This window comes from Athene noctua, chromosome 1 (genome assembly GCF_965140245.1).
Source record: "Athene noctua chromosome 1, bAthNoc1.hap1.1, whole genome shotgun sequence".
NCBI lineage: Eukaryota > Metazoa > Chordata > Aves > Strigiformes > Strigidae > Athene > Athene noctua.
In genome coordinates this window covers 64,080,882-64,100,617 of record NC_134037.1, presented here as the reverse complement: position 1 = coordinate 64,100,617, position 19,736 = coordinate 64,080,882, and the positions used below count along the sequence as shown (strand labels likewise).

At 39.4% G+C, this 19,736-nt stretch overlaps 1 protein-coding gene across 4 annotated transcripts; it reads left to right on the top strand.

Annotated features, from left to right (window-relative positions):
• Window positions 1-77: 77 nt before the first annotated feature.
• On the top strand, window positions 78-15,996 carry TAAR1 (trace amine associated receptor 1). Of its 4 annotated transcripts, XM_074924077.1 has the most exons (5): window positions 78-291; window positions 3,210-3,376; window positions 4,539-4,615; window positions 7,874-8,130; window positions 10,350-15,996. In XM_074924077.1, the coding sequence occupies exon 5, from the start codon at window positions 10,385-10,387 to the stop codon at window positions 11,447-11,449; it is 1,065 nt and encodes a 354-aa protein (XP_074780178.1). In that variant the 5' UTR covers window positions 78-291; window positions 3,210-3,376; window positions 4,539-4,615; window positions 7,874-8,130; window positions 10,350-10,384; the 3' UTR covers window positions 11,450-15,996. The 4 variants fall into 4 exon arrangements, with proteins under 4 accessions (XP_074780178.1, XP_074780188.1, XP_074780197.1 ...); XM_074924087.1 differs by lacking the exon at window positions 78-291 and having other exon boundaries at window positions 3,148-3,343; XM_074924096.1 differs by lacking the exon at window positions 78-291 and having other exon boundaries at window positions 3,148-3,376; window positions 8,003-8,130.
• The last annotated feature ends 3,740 nt before the right edge of the window (window positions 15,997-19,736 follow it).

Genomic DNA, 19,736 nt, shown 5'->3' with positions numbered 1-19,736 from the left:
AGATGTTCTGCATTTAGTTGTGAATTCTAACAGTTGTATTCTGTGTTTTTTTTCAGTCTGCCCTGTGTGGAGGCTTTCACACCACTTGACTGGGTTTGGTTGGAGCTGGAAGTCATCAGCTCTGTCCAGGAGAAATAACAGAGACAGTGATCCATCTAGTTCCCACCCCAGCAGAAGTTAGGTTCACTGGCCCTGTAAAATCCCTTCTACCTTCATTTGTCACCCAACTGACAAACTACAAAAATTGATCAAAAGTGTACAAACCCCTGTTTTCTTCTCATCCCCTACCTGGTTAGTAATTTCTTCTCCAGTTTTCTCAGAGATGTTCTTACACTGAGTTGGCTGCAATAACTAACATAACAAAATCATGGAAATACATTATAATTAATTCATGGAAACTTATTGTTCAAAAGAAGAAATATACTTGCCTAAATAGAAATCAAATATATCTGACAGATACAAAAGGGAAAAGCAAGCTGTAAAAACATGGCCATTGTTGGACAGTAATGTGTTTCTTGGTAGCTAGGCTGAAACACAGAAAGCTTTTGGCAGGTGTGGGTAAAAATGCATGTGTGGTGCCTTACATAACAGATGTCAGCTATACCTCAAGAGTATCAGATGGTTGCATGTATAAGGATCAGAGCTATAAAAAAATCTGAAGTTTGATCAATCATCATTACCTAGCAACAGGCTTAAACATTCATTTTGTTGAAGACTTTCTGAGCCTATCTTTAATGTTTCACTAGACATTTTAGACTGTTTATTCATGTTAACATTAGCCTCTGTTTGCAGGGATTCTTCAGCATTAGACTAAACAAAAAGCAGACAGAAAACCTCTCGCATTTGAGGGTCGTGCAACACTTAATATAACCACTCTTATGTTTTGCCAAGAGAGTCTTACAGTGCCATTTGTTTTCTGACAAGTCTTTTCTCAGTGATAGAAGTCTGTTGCTCTTCTATCACCAAGGATGCAACCTGTACCCCTCCTGGATTTGTAAAGGCAATCTATCATTAGATAATATCTTCATGTCTTACAAATATTTGCAATCACAGCATTTATATGAAGCTAGGAGTAATTTTTATCCTATAAAGTAGATGAGATTAAGTGCAAAGAAACTGATTTTTACAGTAGACACTAAATTAGGTGGTTAACTTGAGATGCCAGAATAATTCATATTACAGAAATACTGTATATAGTCAAAATGTGATTGTCCCTGGCTTCATGTGCAAGTGCTGACTACCTGGAAAAATCAGCTCCTGGCATGTACCCAGAAAATGAGGAGCACATGTTCAGTGAAAGCTTCAAAGCCTGTGGTATGAAATGACCCCCATAATATTGTGTGGTAACATATAGAACGTGTTAGAAAGGAGGGAAAGGAGGAAGGGAGCTTATACAAGGGTCCATTTAAGGCATTGGTCCACATGGGCAGCTGGGGCAACAAGACTTGCAAGGCACAGAAGGAAGAAGCAGTAAAAACTGCAGATAAGAACAAAATGAACTACAGGGGGGAGAAAAAGAGAGGAAAAAAAAAAAAAAAGAAGAGAGAGAGAGATTTTCTTTCTCTTCACCAACCCTCAGCTGCATGAATAAAAAGTTATGCAAGCTGCTAGAGGCACATTTAAGCAGCTAAATCTCCTGTTGTTGCCATCTGTTCCCTCTCAGTCTCACAGGTATTGATCAGGAGATGGCTGGCAAGCAGGAACTTGATAACAAGTAATGAAACAAAGTCAAACTGACTCCAGTGCACCCTTACCTCTTTTTTGGTGATCTGCAAAGCATATTCAAATGACATACAGCAGCTACTGAGAAGATAAATGAAGCAGTTCTGATGAAAAATCAGGCTGCTCATGCATGTCTTCCTGAGACTGCGCAGCGGAGGGTGGGCATGAAAGGGCACAGCCTCTGGCACTGGTAGTTTTAGCAGTTGCTGTTCTGGCAGTGCCATGCTCATTCACAATGTTGCTGCTTCCTGCAGTGGCAACCAACCATGGAAGCAGCGAATGGCACTGGCAGATCCCCCCCTTAAAAATGGCCCAGAGTGCAACAGCACTGGCATCTGCTGTCTGCTGGGCTTGCAAATGGACAATTAGAAGCAATCAAACTTACTCAGTATTTCTAGGAAAATAGCATGTGTCTGATAAAAACAAATCCAGCATTTGTGAAAGGCTACTTCATGAGAATGGAGGCTACCGGAGACTGCTTAATGACATGTAAGTCTTTATTGGCAATTTTAGAGCTCAGTGGCTTGCAGTAGAGTAGCCACACTTCCAGACCAGAATGTGACATTTCATGACCTTCACTTCACCAAGAGTTGTCCTTCTTGTTCAACCTCATGTCCCTTGTGCCATCTTGCCAGGGCCATACTTTCCTGTCTCCCAAGGCCACCCTAATCCCAAATCCTCAGGGAGAAATTGTAACCTGAGCCCCACAGGTCCCACTCAGGGTTCAGTGAAACCTCAGGGGAGCAGGGGCTGGAAGGCATGGCTCCCCACCAGCACAGCCCACCAGCTGATGCACACAAACTGACCCAAAGTGAGTCAGTTCTCCTCCCTGAGATTACTTCTTTCTGGAAGAACTCTCCTCCTTCATTTCCACAGCAATACTAATACTCTAACTGTTTGAAGATGCAGATGCCAGTCAATGAGCAGTGCTTTAAAAAGCAACAAGTTGCAGTTTGGCCACTGCTGATATGTAATTTGGACATATTTAGGCACAGTTACTCTGTTATGGTAAGAGCTAAATAAATAGGAAGTCAATACCTCTTAAGTCCCTGCTACAATGCATATAAACCCCAGATCATCATAGATAGAAGACAAGCAGAATTTTTTTCTTTAGGAGGAAACAATATCTTTTTAATCAGTCTTGTTTTCAAATACTGTTGAAATATTGTGGTTGGAATTTCTTTTTTTTAAATATCCATTTTGGGATAGACAAATTTTCAGTGAAAACTGAAATTGCTGTAGTTTGTCAACAAAATTGAAAGGAGGGTGAGAAACATCAGGCTATCTTGAAAACAGTTCAGTGCTGCTAACTCCATCTGCCCACAATAAACATTTGTCTTTATTTTGTATGTTTCTTTCCATGAACCTGGCTTTAACTTAATTCAGATGGATTCATCTTTGCATATGCTAGTGGCCTGTGCCAGAACAGATTTATTATCTGCTTATCTTTTCTGAATATTTAATGCTTACGTCATCCTGTTGATGAGATTTTTCCAGCAGGCTGTAAACCAGTCAGACCAAATGTGCAGCCACTCAGCTGGGGGATTCATGTGGGATGAGTCACTATCGCGCTGCATCCACAGGCTGCACCGGTCGTGGCGAGGAAATAACTCCTGAACAGGTACCGTCTCCATGTCACACAGTCTGAAATACGGTGAGCTGCTAATATATTAATCTGGGATATTATTTTGTTTCAAAGATGACTCTTCTGTGGTTAGTGTTGAAGATACTAGTTATTACTCTGCACAGATCACTGCGTTCTTTCTTTAATGAACAACAATAGCACCAACAGCAACAAGGTTTTGGTGGTGGCTGAGAGGATGATTTAAAAAAGCCATTCATTCCCAATAGCTGAAAGAGAAACATAGCTAGGGGGCAAAACTCTTTTCAGGCACAGCTCTGAATTCAGAGTAAGGCTCTTTACTTTCTGTGAAGCTATTCCAGGGCCATGAGGATGAAGAATGAGAAAGCTGGGATTGTACCTGTTTACTGCTCACTGCCTCCCTCCTCCACTTTCACCTTCATATTGGAGGCTGTGTTTGGAGACCACCAAATATCTACAAACCAGCCACAGTCCTAAATTCATTCCCATGGGCTTGGTGGGTGCACAGGAGCACTGGAGAAGCCCGGGGGACTTGCCCCACTGCGTGAGTGCCTCTGCTCTGCACCCGTATCGCAGCTGTGGGGATGCTCTTGCCCTGCCCTGTGGGCAGAGAGATGAGGGGCTGCCCCAGCCCACCAAGGAACCCTGGCACTGCTGTCTGCTGGAGCAGCTTTTGCAACTGAATGGAGGCAATGGACTGTGTTGTGGCATTACTTAGCAGGGCTATCAGATATGTAGAAACCCCCTTCACCCCATGCAGAGATAATTTCTTGGCTTTGGATTAATGTGTTTTGCTTTCCTGTAAAAACATTATCTTCCTAGAATCTCTTATTCCTCTGTGCATTTCAAAGATTTGCATTTATCTTGAGTTTTGAATTTATAGTCCTGATCCTAAGCACTCTGAGAAAGCACAAACATCACATTACTCTGTATAAACAGATAGTTTTACTTGACAAGGAAAAGCGATGGTTTCCACTGAAAAGTAAGAATATAAACCATGGGAAAAGATCTAGAGGTCAATCATCTCACCCATTCGTCTTTAAATTCCTCTGGTAAAAATCTAGGCTAATCTCAGATAGTCTTCAGTGGAATTGCACCATGTTTGCAGCAATAGCATTCAGATTACTAGCTGGCAGATCTTCTCGTTTAACTATATAATGAAATATTTATTTTGAACTAATAGCTCACTAGGAATTTGTGCTTTTCCCCCCAGATTTCAAACATATGAATGGAAACAAGAAGACAATTTTTTGTAATGCTGTGGTTTTATTCATGAAGACTGCATAAACTGTGAGTGGAGTTATATACTTTCAAAATTCCTCTCTGGCCATGGGGCCACCTTAGAGCCTACAGTAGTTTTAAATCCATGGTTCTCCTTGCAGAGAGCCCGTTTTAAAAAGAATCATAAGAAAAGGAGAAACTTTCCTCTGTCTAATATATATTGTAAAATTATATTTTCTGCCAAATGACCAAACTGTACCCATAGAAATGCAAGCTATAAGAATCACAGTAGAAATCAATGCTGTCCTGCCGTTTGGTTTTTTTCTTGGTCATTTCCAAGCCCCATTCTGTTCCTTCCCATTTCCAGTGTCCCTTTCACAGTCTTGCCTATAAAGGGCAGAATCATTTTTTGACGCATTGTTCAAATGACAAAAGTGCTATTTCCGTTCTCTTCTGTAGCGTTTTCCATTTTAATTACTTTGTTTTTTAAAAACAAACAGTAAGTGTAGAAGAGCTGAAGTATGCTAACAGAGTGACATCTCTTTTTCTTAATTTTCCAAAAATCTGAAGACTAATTACTGCAGAAATCTAAGTTTTGCAGAAAAGAAAGCCACAGCAACAATTTTCTAGACAAGTTTTTACTTTGAATTTTGATGTATAACTAACTGGTTTATGTATTACAGACTCAAAAGACTGTTGAACACTATTTGCAAGTGCTCTGAGGTCTTCCAAAAATAGAGCTTGACATATTCTCTTTAATATTATAAATAACAAGTTTGAGAATACACATCAGCATTAAACCACGAGAAAATGCCTTTTTGAAGCATCTACAACAGCATGAAAACTTCTTACCAGTTTTCTCTAAATCAGTTGTCAATTTGGCCTGCTTAATTACTTAATTATCTTGATATCTTATAAACTGATACTTCACATTAATTTCAGTAAACATACCATTAAATACCACCCTCCACATGCTTGCAGCTTCTTCTAGGTATGTGGTTCATTCCTTTCTGATTGCGTATGGGTCTTGCAGTACAATCTGGTGCATTCAGGAAGAATGAATGATAAGTGCTATGTCCGTGGGTTGGTGTTTGGTGGAAGAGTGAAGGGCATCTCCAAAAACAAACTATACAGAGACATCATCCTGCTGTGCCTTCCAGTGGCTCTGGCCACGGGCAGCCTCCTGCTGCCATAGGGCTGCTGAAGGCATCTCCTGGTCCCTGCACTGGCCCTGGCCCTGCCTCAGACAGTCGTGCTCACCAGCTAGACCCAGCCCACTCTCTCCCCTACACTTTGCAAAGTGGTAAGTGTTTTGCAGCTCTTGGCCCTGAGAGGATTTTGGTAGGAGCAGGAAGACTGGCCAGCCCCATAGATGAGTCTTTTCTTCTTTAGAGGCGAAGTCAAGGTGAGAGCCCAGCCACGTTGATATCAAGGACAAAATTCACCTTTAGTGTCACTAGGTCCCTTTCTCTGCATTTCTTCTTTCAAAAATACATTTCATTATTTTAAAGTATATAGGCGTTTTGGGAAGTCAGCTAGAGAGGGAAGATGGCCTGCCCTGGAAATCTGCACTCAAACTGGCTGCTCTCGGATTTGTTATTTGTTATTTGAACTTTGCCTCCACCAGCATATTCCAGTGTTAAGTGCACAGTGCAGGCACAGTGCAGGCAGACAAGATATGACTATCATACAGTCATCTGATAAATATAATAACCCTGTAACATATTGGTCTGCGTCATTGGGTTTTGACTCTTGATTTTATTTCATCTCCCTGAGGACTCCTAACACTTCCAAAGTCCTCAACAGGTTTACAAAGAAGCAGGTTGCCTCCTGGAGAAATGTCACACATGAGAGGAAGAATGGCAAGTTGTTCTTACATTTTATTACAAGTCAGAAACTGGAGGGAAATGCTCCCTGACTGGACTCAAAATCTGGTCATGAAGGGAGGCAGATCAAAAACCCAGACTTCAGAGCCGGCTGCTGCCTGCCCCCCTGCAGCGGAGCAGAGCTGCTTGGGGCAGGGGAAGGCTCCCCAGACCCAGAGGGTACCCCAGGGGTTTGACTGGTTGCTGCCAGGTGGCTGCCTCTGAAACAAACACTTCAAGCAGAGCTGACTTTCCAGACTGTTCACTTGAGTTCTGGCCACTGCATCACTTGAAGGAGAGGCATGGCAGGGGAGCAGTGTGTATGCATGCGTGGATGTCCTTTGACCAAGTCCACGTAATGAGCTGGCCACCAGACTTCTTTACAACTATGAGTTTCGTACAGAGTAAATCACATTGGATTTGTTCACCTAAACTTTACCTTCCTACAATATGTATGTGTCAGTATGGTAATTACCAAGGCCTAAACATTCACTCCTCAAAGAGAAATTCCTGGCTCCAAGGAAGGCCCACAGCTGTGTATCTCAAAATGTTGAAGACCTGTCTCAGAGAACTGTATTTGAGTGCCCAACCTCACTTTGACATTTCCCCAACTATCCCACGTGGTTTCTCACTCAGCCTGATGGTTGTTCCTGCGTGTTTTTTAGTTGGTAAACTCTCCTCCCATAACAAGAAGAGCCTTGCATTGCAACACCCCAGTCTCTTTATGAGTGCACCGTCAAGAAAAAGAAAATAACTGAGTTGTTTGCTTTTATTTATATTTTTGTGCACATAATATAAAGGAGCAGTTAACCCACATCATGCAGCAGATTTTGCAAGAAGTGGTATGTTAATCTACCTTGTTGCATATGTCCCTGAGGACACCCGGCATAACTGGGCTTAGCTGATGGTCACCATATTAACAGTCATTTATATTCAGCAATATCACTGTTTTAAAGGGCTGCACGGTCCTTTGTTGAGCAAAAAATTGATGCTGCTCATCTGTGACGCCAGTACAGCCAATAATAGATGTTTACTTTAAACACCTTTTTGGTAGCTGTATCTTGCAAATAGCTGTTAACTGATTAGGCTGTTAGATTAAACCTGTTTGTTCACTAAAGTAATCAAAACGAGGCTGGTAAATACACATCATGTCACTCAGTACACAATATGCCTTTTCAAGGAAATCTTACATGCTGCTGTAAACTACGTATAATTATTTATTTTCCTGTATTTTAGAATCTCACAGAAGGGTCACTATATCATGGGTTTTGTTCTGCACCTAGATAATCTCGGACTGCTCACAATGTAACCACAACATTTAATCAAACAAGTAAAGGTACTTCAAATGAATTCAAATTACCTATAAATAAGACCCATTAAACAAATATGAGTGTTACAGTCATTATTTTGGTCTTAAATGGGTGACAAAATAAACAGTTTGAGCTACTATTCACGTTAACAGCTGCTCCTCAGACCAAGGGCCAAGAACGCTATTCATTGCACCCAACATCCTCCAGCAATGTGCCAGAGCTTCTGAAGGTTGCTCTGGCTGCGGATTAAGTGCCCATCCTCTCAAAATTTGTGTATCCAGAACTGTTATGATGGTGAAGAGGCTCAGCTGTCTTTTGAGATGGTCTTCAAAAGGAAGGGGTGACACTCAATCATCAGAAAACAAGTCAGCGTCAAGAGCAGACTTCTACCCGGCATGAGGGGAGAAAGGTAGGAGAACATGATTTTTAAAGGATGCTTCTTCATATTTCTATTTTATTGAATTTTAAACTTTATAATTAATTATGGAAGAGAAGTGTTCTTTCTTCTGAAAACTTTTTCAGTGTTCAGTTTATTTGGACAGTTTGCCACATGAATTATGATTTATTTTGTTTCCATTTCATGCAAAGCCACACACCTGATCTCAGTTTGCTCAGTATTTTGGTTGGAGGTTGGAGTTTCTTCTTTCTGTTTGATGAAAAAACAAAATCCCCTGAAAATAAGGGTTTTTTTTAAAAGAAAAACAGTTTCCAAGGGAGATCATATTTCTTTAGGCTAAGCAGTTTCTCTGTCAGCGAACAATAGGGAAGTTATTAATCTTTTAAATAGAAAACTAGAGATAGCACCTTAATTATTTTTAGTTGCCTTTATAGCCTGTTTTGCTATATTTGTTTAATATATATATATACACATAAACAAATGAAAATCAAAATCTATGTGACACATTTATAACCTGAATGTGCTTAAAACTTTTGTAATTATGTCCAGTATAGACAGTTAAATTGGTGTTTAATTATTTCTGCTACGAAAATTGAAAATTTGAGTTAATAAAGATCCAGCTAGCTGTGTTTTCTCTATCTTGGGTGTAAATGCACCAAAAGGAGGAATGATAGGAAGGAAAAGAAACATGAAGAGATAGACCAAAAGTGGAGGGAAATAATATATGAAGTGATAGTTAAAGTGAGGTGGAAAGGAGCAGAGATGGTGTTAAATATTAGTAGACAGAAAAAAAGGGGGAGCAAGAGGCACGCCAAACAGTAAATTAATATACTCTGATTGCACATGTCCTGTTTTCCCGAGACTATCTCTGGATGCACCTTGTCCCTGGCACTCGAGTGCCACTGCCTGGCACTACTTGAAAATCCCTCTATATAACACAAGCTGTTAGTGGTAGATACCAGAGTTTCACAAGCTACAGTTTATCATCTATATTCAACTCCCATTTAGCTTCTAATGGCATGGTGTGCTTGTAATAACATTAATTTTGATATGGGAAAATATTAATTATTCTGTGTGTTCTATTGAGAATAACCAGACGCAGCAAAGTCCCAAAGCAAATGGCTTAAATTAGTACTGGCTGAATTGCCATGTCAGTATTTTTCTGATTTAAACAAACATGTTATACCTTACCGATAATGCCAGTGAATAACATACCTTACCGTTCTGTATTTTTCACAATAATACAATTTTTCTGTTAATTGAAGGAAAACCAGATTTTTCAACAATGAATATTGCTTGCCAAGTGCTTAAATATTTTCATCAAATGCTTTTGTAAAAAGAGAGACTTGCAAAAGGGACATGCTACTGCATACACAAGAGAAACACGCAATATTTGTGTCCTCAGATGCAGACTAGACCAAAGTTCAGAAAATATTTCTCTCCATGTTTGTGCCTTGGCTAAAAGCAGTATTAACATAATAAATACACATAAAGATGCTAAACTAACTAGATCCTGACAGCAAAGATATTTGCTTATACAGCAGCTAATGCTTCAGATTAGTCAGGCTCTTCCATTATATTTTGGCAGGAAAAGGGCAGAGAAGTTTTTTCTCTTCTTAAAACTTTTTCTTACATCTCTATCTACAGATATAGCCCACGAGAATTTTGCAGTAAGACTTGATGTGGTGAGGCAGTGCCATCTGCCTAAAAACTGAGGGCTTATGGAAACTTGTTGGTTTTGCTGGGCTGCCCAGTGGGTTCAGTTATTGCTATCAGGACAGGGCTGGAGGAGCTGCTGAGCATGGGCTCCTCAGCTTTTGCCTTCTGTTTTAGACTTGTAGATCTTAGACTTATGTATCAAAAAACAAGGTGAGGGAGCTTCAGAATCTAGAATTACTGATTTTCAAGAGCAAAGTGAGAGATACAGCACTCCAACTAATTTTTATGAAGACTAGGACTGTCCAAACAGAAAATAATGAAAAGGACTTCTCATCTTGCCCACTAGACAAGACATTGCCCAGTGCTGTTCTGGTGTGAAGATGCCCCATTATACAGTTTATTTCATCAAACAAGATTCCCATTTCAAAGGGAAGTCTAATGATAAAAGGGTCATTCTGTTAAAAGTATAATTATAAAATAGTTTCATCCTTCACAAATAATGAAATGTGAATTTCTTATGCATTCAGATAAATGAAGGTGTTTACAATCGCCCTTTTCTTTCCTTCCTGCAGCTCAAACTGTATAGGAAAGAAAAAACCAGTTGTAAATGTACCTCAGGAAAAACAGTACCAGTGCTGCATATCTACGTGGATTTGAGACCTCAGTAAGGATGCAACTGTGCTGTGAATCCGTAAATGGCTCTTGCATAAGGAGCAGCTGGTCAAACAGTATCCGTGTTTCCATGTATATCTTCATGGTCTGCATAATTCTGGCCACAGTGGTTGGAAATTTGACGGTTATCATCTCAATATCACATTTCAAGCAGCTCCATACGCCTACCAATTTCCTTATACTTTCTATGGCTACAGTAGACTTTCTGCTGGGATTCCTCATCATGCCTTGCAGCATGGTGCGCTCTGTTGAGCACTGCTGGTATTTTGGGGAGCTCTTCTGCAAGATCCACACAAGCACAGACATTATGCTGAGCACAGCTTCCATCTTCCATCTTTCCTTCATATCCATCGACCGCTACTATGCTGTGTGTGACCCTCTAAGATACAAATCAAAGATAAATACTTTCGTTATCCTGGTCATGATATTTGTAAGTTGGATGGTCCCTGCTGCTTTTGCTTTTGGGATGATCTTTCTAGACCTAAACTTGAGAGGGGCAGAAGAGATATATAATCATGTCCATTGTGCAGGAGGATGCTTTGTCATTTTTAGTGAAACTTCAGGTGTTGTGGCCTCCATAGTGTCTTTTTACATCCCTGGATTTGTTATGCTGTACATCTATAGGAAAATATACTCTATAGCCAAGAGGCAGGCAAGATCCATTGATGCAATTAGCCAAAAAAAGATGCAATTTGAAATGAAGCACCACATTTCATTCTGCAGAGAAAGGAAAGCTGCCAAGACATTAGGCATAATAATGGGGGTGTTTCTCATCTGCTGGAGTCCATTCTTCTTCTTTACAGCAACCAATCCATTTATGAATTATGTGATACCTCCTATTCTCATTGATGCTTTGGTTTGGTTTGGTTATTTAAATTCTACATTTAATCCAATTGTTTATGCATTTTTTTACATGTGGTTTCGCAGGGCATTAAAGATGATTCTGTTTGGAAAAGTTTTTCAACAGGACTCTTCCAGGACTCATTTGTTTTTAGAATAACATGCTTTAAATGGTTGGATTCCTGACTTTGAATTTTTGCCCAGAGGCTGAACTCCAGATGTAAGAGCTGAAAATATAGGATACACCTATTTGTTTACTCATTTATCAAACCTGGGTCAAGCAGATAAACAAAGCATAATGTGCTTTACATTTTCTTTCATTACAGATTGGGATTTGTATGTGGCATTTTGGTTATAGCTATTTATATGCAATGCACAGAGGAGCAAGATGAGTTTAAAAAAAACCCTACAGCAGTTTATATCCCTGCTCCTGATCATTAAGAAATTATTCTGATCCAACAAATTAATTTCTTGAACAAGGTGTGTTTATATTACAATATTTGTGCTTATTTATTGTCCTCTAGAAAGAGCAGAAAAGCCTTTCCTTTTGAATTTCTAGACATCTTTGAGTAATAACCCAAAACTCTTAAGTTTTGTCCCTTCCTTTCAGTATGTGTGCAGAGGTTAAACTGGGCCCATAACCATTCATACCAGCACACTTCATGGAGGGAAGATGGGACAGGGAAAAGTTGTGCTGCTTCTTCTGTTTCCATTTCAACTAGTGCTTGTCACTTATGAGTTTGTCACTTAAAGGCTTTGCTGCTTAATGAGACCAAAAGCATGTTTAACAAGATCAAAGACAAGAAAAAAAATTATGTATGGAATGGAAAGCAATAGCAGAAAGCAACACTGAACCTGACAGTGACAGAAAATTATGTTTGTCCAATGAATGTTTTGATGTAAAATATTTACCAGTTTGCATCTCACAGAACTTTCTTTTGTCTTGGACATATTGTTATTTTGTCTGATGGCAATGCTGTGACAGCTGGTGAAGAAAGTACATAGAGAATTGTGAAGAAATGCTATGGTTGGCATGAATGGAGTGTGAATGGGGCAGAGTGGCTGTGGAAGCACCAGGAGGCAGAAAAGGGGCTATAGGAATGGTTTAGCGTGATGGCACCTGGGTGAGAGGCTGCCAAGGTTACCTCTGTGAGCAGCTTCTCAGGGCACCCAGGTGAGCACATCAAAAACTAGCACATGGTCACCAGTTGAAGAAGACCCACAGACTGCAATTTTTTTAATCTATCACCTGGCTTTTCTAGAGTTAACATAATACCAGACAGAAGGAAATAATACCTCTGTCCTGATCTTGTGACATCTGGTTGGACTATGAAGGACCAGTCCTGGGAATGGACAGGAAAGGATTAGTACCTGAGAAGAGACTATGAAGAGAAATTGATGACTCTGTATTGAAGTAAGAGCTATGCTCAGCAGTAAATGATGTCCTCCATTCACATTGCTTGGATAAGTGCACATTGTATGTGTATCTTGTCTTTCTTTTCCATACTTTGTAGAGCACTGAAACACTCTGTACAGCATAAAAGTTGAATGATGCTACATTTCAGCAGAGCAAAATATCAGGATTTGAGATTGTGTCTTCTACTGTTTCACTGCTATCTTGCAAGTCTGCGCTCTCCAAAACGACATAAAACGGAAAATGAAATATACACCACATCATCACTTGTGCTGCAGAAGATAATCCTTGCTAGTGACAATATGTCTACTTTAATACTTTATCTCACAGAAATAAAGTAAGTTAGGGTTTTTTAAAAAAATCTGTCTTTCTGATAAATTAATAGGTAATTATCTTCTTCCTTCATCCCCAGTGAGGCTGGCCACTGTAGTCAATTTTCTCATGCACAGTGTTACTTTCTGAAATGAATTGCATGATCACTTGGACATCTTCATCTTTCAGAACAACAGCTTCAGAAGTGCTATTTCTTCTGGTAGTGTTATAGATTGAAGGAAAGTGAACTTTCTCTATGAGGAATGTCACTCATCTGAGGCTTTCTAAGTATATTTAGTAAGTTCAGCACATACTAACCTAGTCCCTTCAGGAAGTCAATGGAGAAATTGTTTCTTTCCCTTCATCCACTGTCTATATCCCTGAAAATTTGGAAATACTACTCTTTCCAAAGAATGTCAGCTCTACTAGAGTTCACAGCTGGTCAGTCTGTCTTCATAATTTCTTCTGGCATGTTTATGGCATTATCTTCTGGTCACAGGAGGAGTTTGTGAATGAATATGATCTCAGCTTGCTTGCAGGATAACCTCTAGTGCAAATAGAGCACACATGTCTGCAATCTGTGCCTAGACCCTAGTGCAAAGCTAATCCACTCAAAACTATAAAAACCAAACTCACATGCCTGAAGGTTGATAGCCACCTAATCTAAATTTAGAAATCTAAAAGTTAGGCACTACATCTGCTCTAGTCATTAGTAGCTCTCTTTATACTCACTAGAAAAATAGTCACCTTCACAGGGTGTTTTGTCTCATCACCTTATCCATTTTTAGGTAAGTTGAATTGTTCCTGTAGATGTTCTTTCTGTTACTACCAAGAGGAATCTTCCAGTCACTAGAATAGAAATTTTGATGATTTTAGATATAATTTTTAGGGAGCTGAAATGAGGATCACTCATCACAGGTGAATCCAACACTATGGAAAAGTTGGGATGATCCTGGAACTCCGAAAATGCTTGTGTCAAAGGCCACTTTTCTGGAACTAGCAATTATATGTCTTCTCAGGACCAACTCTTGACTAGCAAGCACCCTGAATTGAGATTTTGGATCTAGGGAGTGATTCATAGAGCTACTACTGAAGATCTGTGTGAATAGCTACAGTTCAGGGACAGTGGTGGGATGGTGGTTTGTAAAGTCCCAGAGGCACACACGGAGTTCCCCATGTCCTGCCCTGAAGCACATCAGGAGGGAAACAGGTCAAAAATTGTTAGCAGCCAGTAGATCATCCTGAGGACACAGGGGAAACCTTGGGTTATAGGAGTCACAGCTATCCCATGCATGCTGTGCAGAAGTTTGGAGGATGTCATGGTTTAACCCCAGCCAGCAAGTAAGCACCACACAGTTGCTCACTCACTCCCCCAGAGGGATGGGGGAGAGAATCAGAAGAGTAAAAATGAGAAAACTTGTAGTTTGAGATAAAGACAGTTTAATAAGTAAAGCAAAGCTGCTTGCACAAGCAAAGCAAATTAAGGAATTCATCACTACTTCTTGTCTGCAAGCAGATCTTCAGCCATTTCCAGGAAAGCAGGGCTCCACTATGCGTAATGATTACTTGGGAAGAGGAGCACCATAACTCTGAATATTTCTCTTCCTCTTTCCCCCAAGGTTTTATTGCTGAGCATATCATATGGTGTGGGGTATCCCTTTGGTCAGTTGGGGTCAGCTGTCCCAGCTGTGCCCCTCCCAACCTCTTGTGCACACCCAGCCTCCTAGCAGAAAAATCCCTGAGGCTGTGTGAGAACTGCTCAGCAATAGTTAAAACAGGGGCGGTGTTATCAACACTGTTTTCATCACAAATCCAAAACATAGCACCATGCAAGTTATTATGATATGAAGAAAAATAACCCTATCCCAGCCAAAAACAGTAGAGAGGACAACCCGATGTCATGGCTGCACAAGATCACCACAAACTATTTAGTGTAAATGGAAATAACAGAAGAAATTTTCAATGTACAGACCAACAACTCTCCTGCAAGCTAGTCTAGCCAAGATGTCACCAATATTCGCAGAAGTAACAAGGGGCTTCCACACACAGACTGCTGGTGACCTTCATCCACACCTAGAAGGCAGTTCTCCTTGTTCTTAATAACCTACAATATAAGTCAGCTTTGTGCATGGCCCAGCTCAGAAAGTTTTAGAAATAACTTTCCTCTGGTGTCCTATTACCTAAAGGTGGCACTTTCCAGAAGAGCCTCCTTGCCTTCTGTTTACAGAGCACCTTCTCTAGCAGAGCAACTTTAATGAAGTCCCAGGTTACTTTCTCTCATTAGCTCTAATCATGGGCAGCGCAAAGCTATTTCTCACTGTGAAGGGGATGTACAAATGAGATGTGTTAATGAGGCCACAGGGACTCTATTTGAACCCAAGACTGAAAAATTAGGAGAGCACAAGAAAAACGCCTCATTCAGTTGTCTGACCAGATTATGAGTTATGTCTGGAGAAGCAGAATGTACCTTACTACAATCTCAAAGTGTCATCATGTAAATGAAGTGCAAAGGGTATTGTTAAATTCCTTATCAACACATTTAATTAGTGACCTTATTAAACATTTCCCAGATGGCTACCTTTTTCAAAACAAATGAGTCTCCAGTGGGTGATTTCATATGTCTTAACTTCCCTGAAAACTTGTGCAAAGCAATTACTCCAGCATGATGAAAGGCTCTGTTTCACCAGTAAAGCTATGTCTGTTCATTTTGCCACCAGTGAGCACAATTTGCAATGTCACCTTCCTCTCATGCTTTGTACAGAACTGATAGTGAATTTCAGAATCAAGATCTGCCGCCTGTCCCCTCTGCCTCAGTGCCTGTAGCTCGTGTTTTGGAGGTTGTAACATGGTGCTGCAGCCTGTGAGGTGACGCCTGCTATGGCCTCCTGCATGATGGTCCCACCTCTGGTTGAGACTTATTGTCCGTCCGTCGGACAGCAGATACAGCAGGATGGGGGAAGAAGAGAAGCACTGACTGTCCAAGCAAGACCCTTCTAGAAGCCTCACAAGGAAAGCTTCAATACAAAATGGAGTATTTTAAACTGCTAGATTAAAAAAAAAAAAAAAACAAAAAAAACAACAGAAACCAACACCAAAAAAACAACAAAACAAAACAAAAAAACCCACAAAAAACCAAACAGCATTAGTGCAGTGTTCAAACAGAAAAACTGAGCTCTCAAACTGTGTAAATATTGCAAAGTGTATGGCTTTCCTTAAATCATTAACACATCTAGGTTGTGCACTCTCTGTCCTCTATAATGCGCTAATACCCATTCAACAAGGAAAAAAATACTAGATGCAGTCAAACATGATACTGAGTGTTCTACAGAAGTCCTTTACTTCTGTAGTTTTCCTGATCATCTTAGTTATCTACAACACTACTTCCACAGTAGTGCATCTAAAGACATAATTCAGAAATACGCTTATCTGTAAGCAGTTTTTGACTAGTCTGTTTCCATTAGACATAGCTTAATTTTTGTAAACTTCTATGAAGAAATGACTGGCCTGATAGACACAGGGAGAGTGGTGGTTATTGCCTACTCAGACTGCAGTAAGGCTTTCAACACTGTCTCCTGTAAGATCTTCATAGAGAAGGTAATGAAATACGGGCTAGATGAGCAAACAGTGACGTGGATTGCAAACTGGCTGAATGGCCAGGCCCAGAGGGTGGGGATCATTGGCACAAAGTCTAGTTGGAGGCCAACAACGAGTGGTATACCTGAGGGGTTAATACTGAGCCCAATCCTATTCAACATCTTCATTAATGATCTGGATGATGGGGAAGAGTGTATCCTTCCAAGCTCAACCATTCTGTGATTTTATGATTCTAGGAAATTCAATTCCCATATTTGCTGAGTCTTGCTTAATGTTGCGGTCTTGCATAGTCAGATTTTTCCAACTAAATTTAATTTCCTACTTTGTAGGTTTTTTGGTAAGATCTTTTCACCTTCATGCTGACACTTTAAATCCAACCAGCTGCATAGGTAAATGAAAATGTTTCTATGTGATGACTATGCAATAGCCTTTGTAAAATAAATTCATTTCCTAAGAGATTGGCTCCACAGGTAATTTAGGCAGTGGGAACTCCACAACCTACTTGTAGAGTTTTCAACTTATTTCTTATATTTAGAGGTCTTATAGAGGTCTTAACTTATTATTTCCCATAGTCATAGAAAAAGTCAACCTCCTTAAATACTGAGTACTCACAGCATACTGACTAAAAGATATGTAGGCTAAAGAGGTTAAAGATCACTGAAAACAGAGTGCATCCTACACCCTTTAGACTTTCTCAGTTACCAAGAGGAGAAAAAAAAATATTTGAGAAAATTTGAGCTTGTCTTTTGCTCTCTATTGCTGTGATTTCTGCTTTGCTGAAGTGGTTAGTAATAAGTAACCAAATAGTTCAATCAATAATTACAACAACACTGAAATGATGAGGTACAACATAAAGGAAACTCATAGGCTGTGACAAAACTAAACTGTTTTACCAGTGAAAGTAATGACAACAATTTTCTTTCTACACTGCCTTTGCAGTACAGCAGTGCCTCACATGACTAATTCTCAAAGACAATCTCTAAGGTCCTTTCTGCAGTCTTGTTTTAACCCAGTTAAACAGTTTCTTTTATAAAGGTTTCAGTTCCTGTACATTTCTTAGCAGGTTTTAGACGTTTAATTTCTGAAAGGCAAGGTGTCAAACTGTTCCCCCATCCCTGTCTTCCATCTCATGCTGAATGGAACACCAGCGGTGAGGCACATGGGACGCTGCTTTCTGAAGGTAATGCTTTTTCAAGTGTAGCCTCTTACCACAGATTTACTTTTTTATAATCTAATATAATTGTGTCTGCATAGATTTTTGCACAGATTTATGTTTTAGCAATTTCTTTTAATAACTAATAATCTGTGTGAATCTTACATGTCTCTCACTTGTTTACTTAAAAAGAAAGTTACTAGACAAAAAATACTAAACAGATCTCAAAGATAAAATATCTCTGCTGTACACCCTGACAAAATTTTATTATTTTTGGAGTTTGCAAATGATTCTGTTGTAGATAATCCCAGATATTTGCCTTTTATTTCCAACAGAAAGTTTCCCTGTTTGTCTTTAAAGCAGCTGCCATAAAGGTAGACTCCTTTAAATGTTCTTACTCTTTCCTTAATTAATTTTAAAAAACGTGTTTATTTTCTGCCCTGTTCTTATGACATACTGTATATCACATTCAATAAAGATCCAGTCTCTGTGGAATAGCAGTCATTTACCCTTGGTTTTGTAATGCATCTTCAATACATCTGCATAAGGGTCAGCAATAAGTCTGAATACCCACCTCTGACCTCAGAGGACTCCACTTATTCACATTATTAGTGAATTAATTTGGTCTTTTCTTGTAACAAAAGAAATACTACCTTTCCTAATTTTTATTTCTTTATAAATAATAGATTTCCCAGTAACAGATGATAGATTGACCTAAATTAACACCACTTCTTTTCCATTTCTGTAACGTGTGGGGAAGATTTTCTGTACATTATGCGAAAGCTACACATGCAGCCAGCATGAGAGAAAGTGCTGTTGTGGCCCATTAAATTACAAGGTAGTAATCTTCTTCAAGGTTATTAAATATTTCATTTCTAAGCTTCATTAGAAATGGTAATGATTGAAAAATGTTAAAGTATTGGCCACTAAAATAGATAAACGCTCAGAACGCCTTTCCTTTACCTTTACCTTTAGCCTCTCCATTCAAAGCCTCATTTTGGTATGACTTGTATCTACCTTAAGTCACCAAAATAGCTCCTCTATATGTGAGGGTAAATGAATTAATAGAGCAAACAAAAATAATGGTCTTGGGAATACAGACACTTGGCTTTGTTTATCTTCTGTTGATGTAAAACCCTGATTTATATACATATTTTTAACTCAAAATCTCCTGGGAAGTAAATGCAATGTCATAAAAGAAAAATAAATTCCCACCTTTAATTAATCTGAGCCAATTTACAGAGGAGGTTTGCCTTTTACTGACATGCAGTTGCAGTTTTGCAGGACAATAACAAAACAGAAAAATGTCAACTTAAAGAATTTATTGATGGTATTATTAAAAGAGATGCAGGTAGGATTAGCCAATAACAATGACTGCCAAGCACTCTATTTAATATTTTGATGCTCTGTTTCTGTATTTTCTTTATTCCAAGGGGTTACCTGGTGGACCAAGCTGCTTCCCAAGTTTCTTTTAAGTAGGTTAAATTACTGTGGAGAAGAGTATCTCCTTCTGCTTCTATTTCTAAATTTGCTCTCAGTCCAAAACAAGTTATGAGGAAAAGAGGTGGAAGAAATGCATCTGGTTGTCCCCAGATAAATGAAGGGAATTTTTTACCCCTTGAAAATATTCACTGGTGTATTCATTTGCGACTACTGCAGCTGGACCAGAGTCTATTACAGGAGACAAGACTCAATTTATCTCCCCTCCCTTTCAGTTAGTGGGATTATAATCATAGAAAACAAGTATATATGTAGAGAAAGTAAAGAGTATTTCTTATCATACCAATTTTACAACCTATTTCTATCAGATGCGTTCATTGCTAATAAACCACAGCAGGTGAGTTTAGCGTTGTAATTAATTTGGAAAAGGGGGTTTTGGCAGCTGATTTGTGACTCTCAAGATGAGAATTTAGGTGAATATCTCATTAACTGAAATCTTCAAGAAAGCTGAGATATGTCAGCTCGCATAATATT

Excerpts from the sequence above, each read along its gene's own strand:
- TAAR1 (XM_074924077.1), top strand. The coding sequence starts at position 10,385 with ATGTACCTCAGGAAAAACAGTACCAGTGCTGCATATCTACGTGGATTT.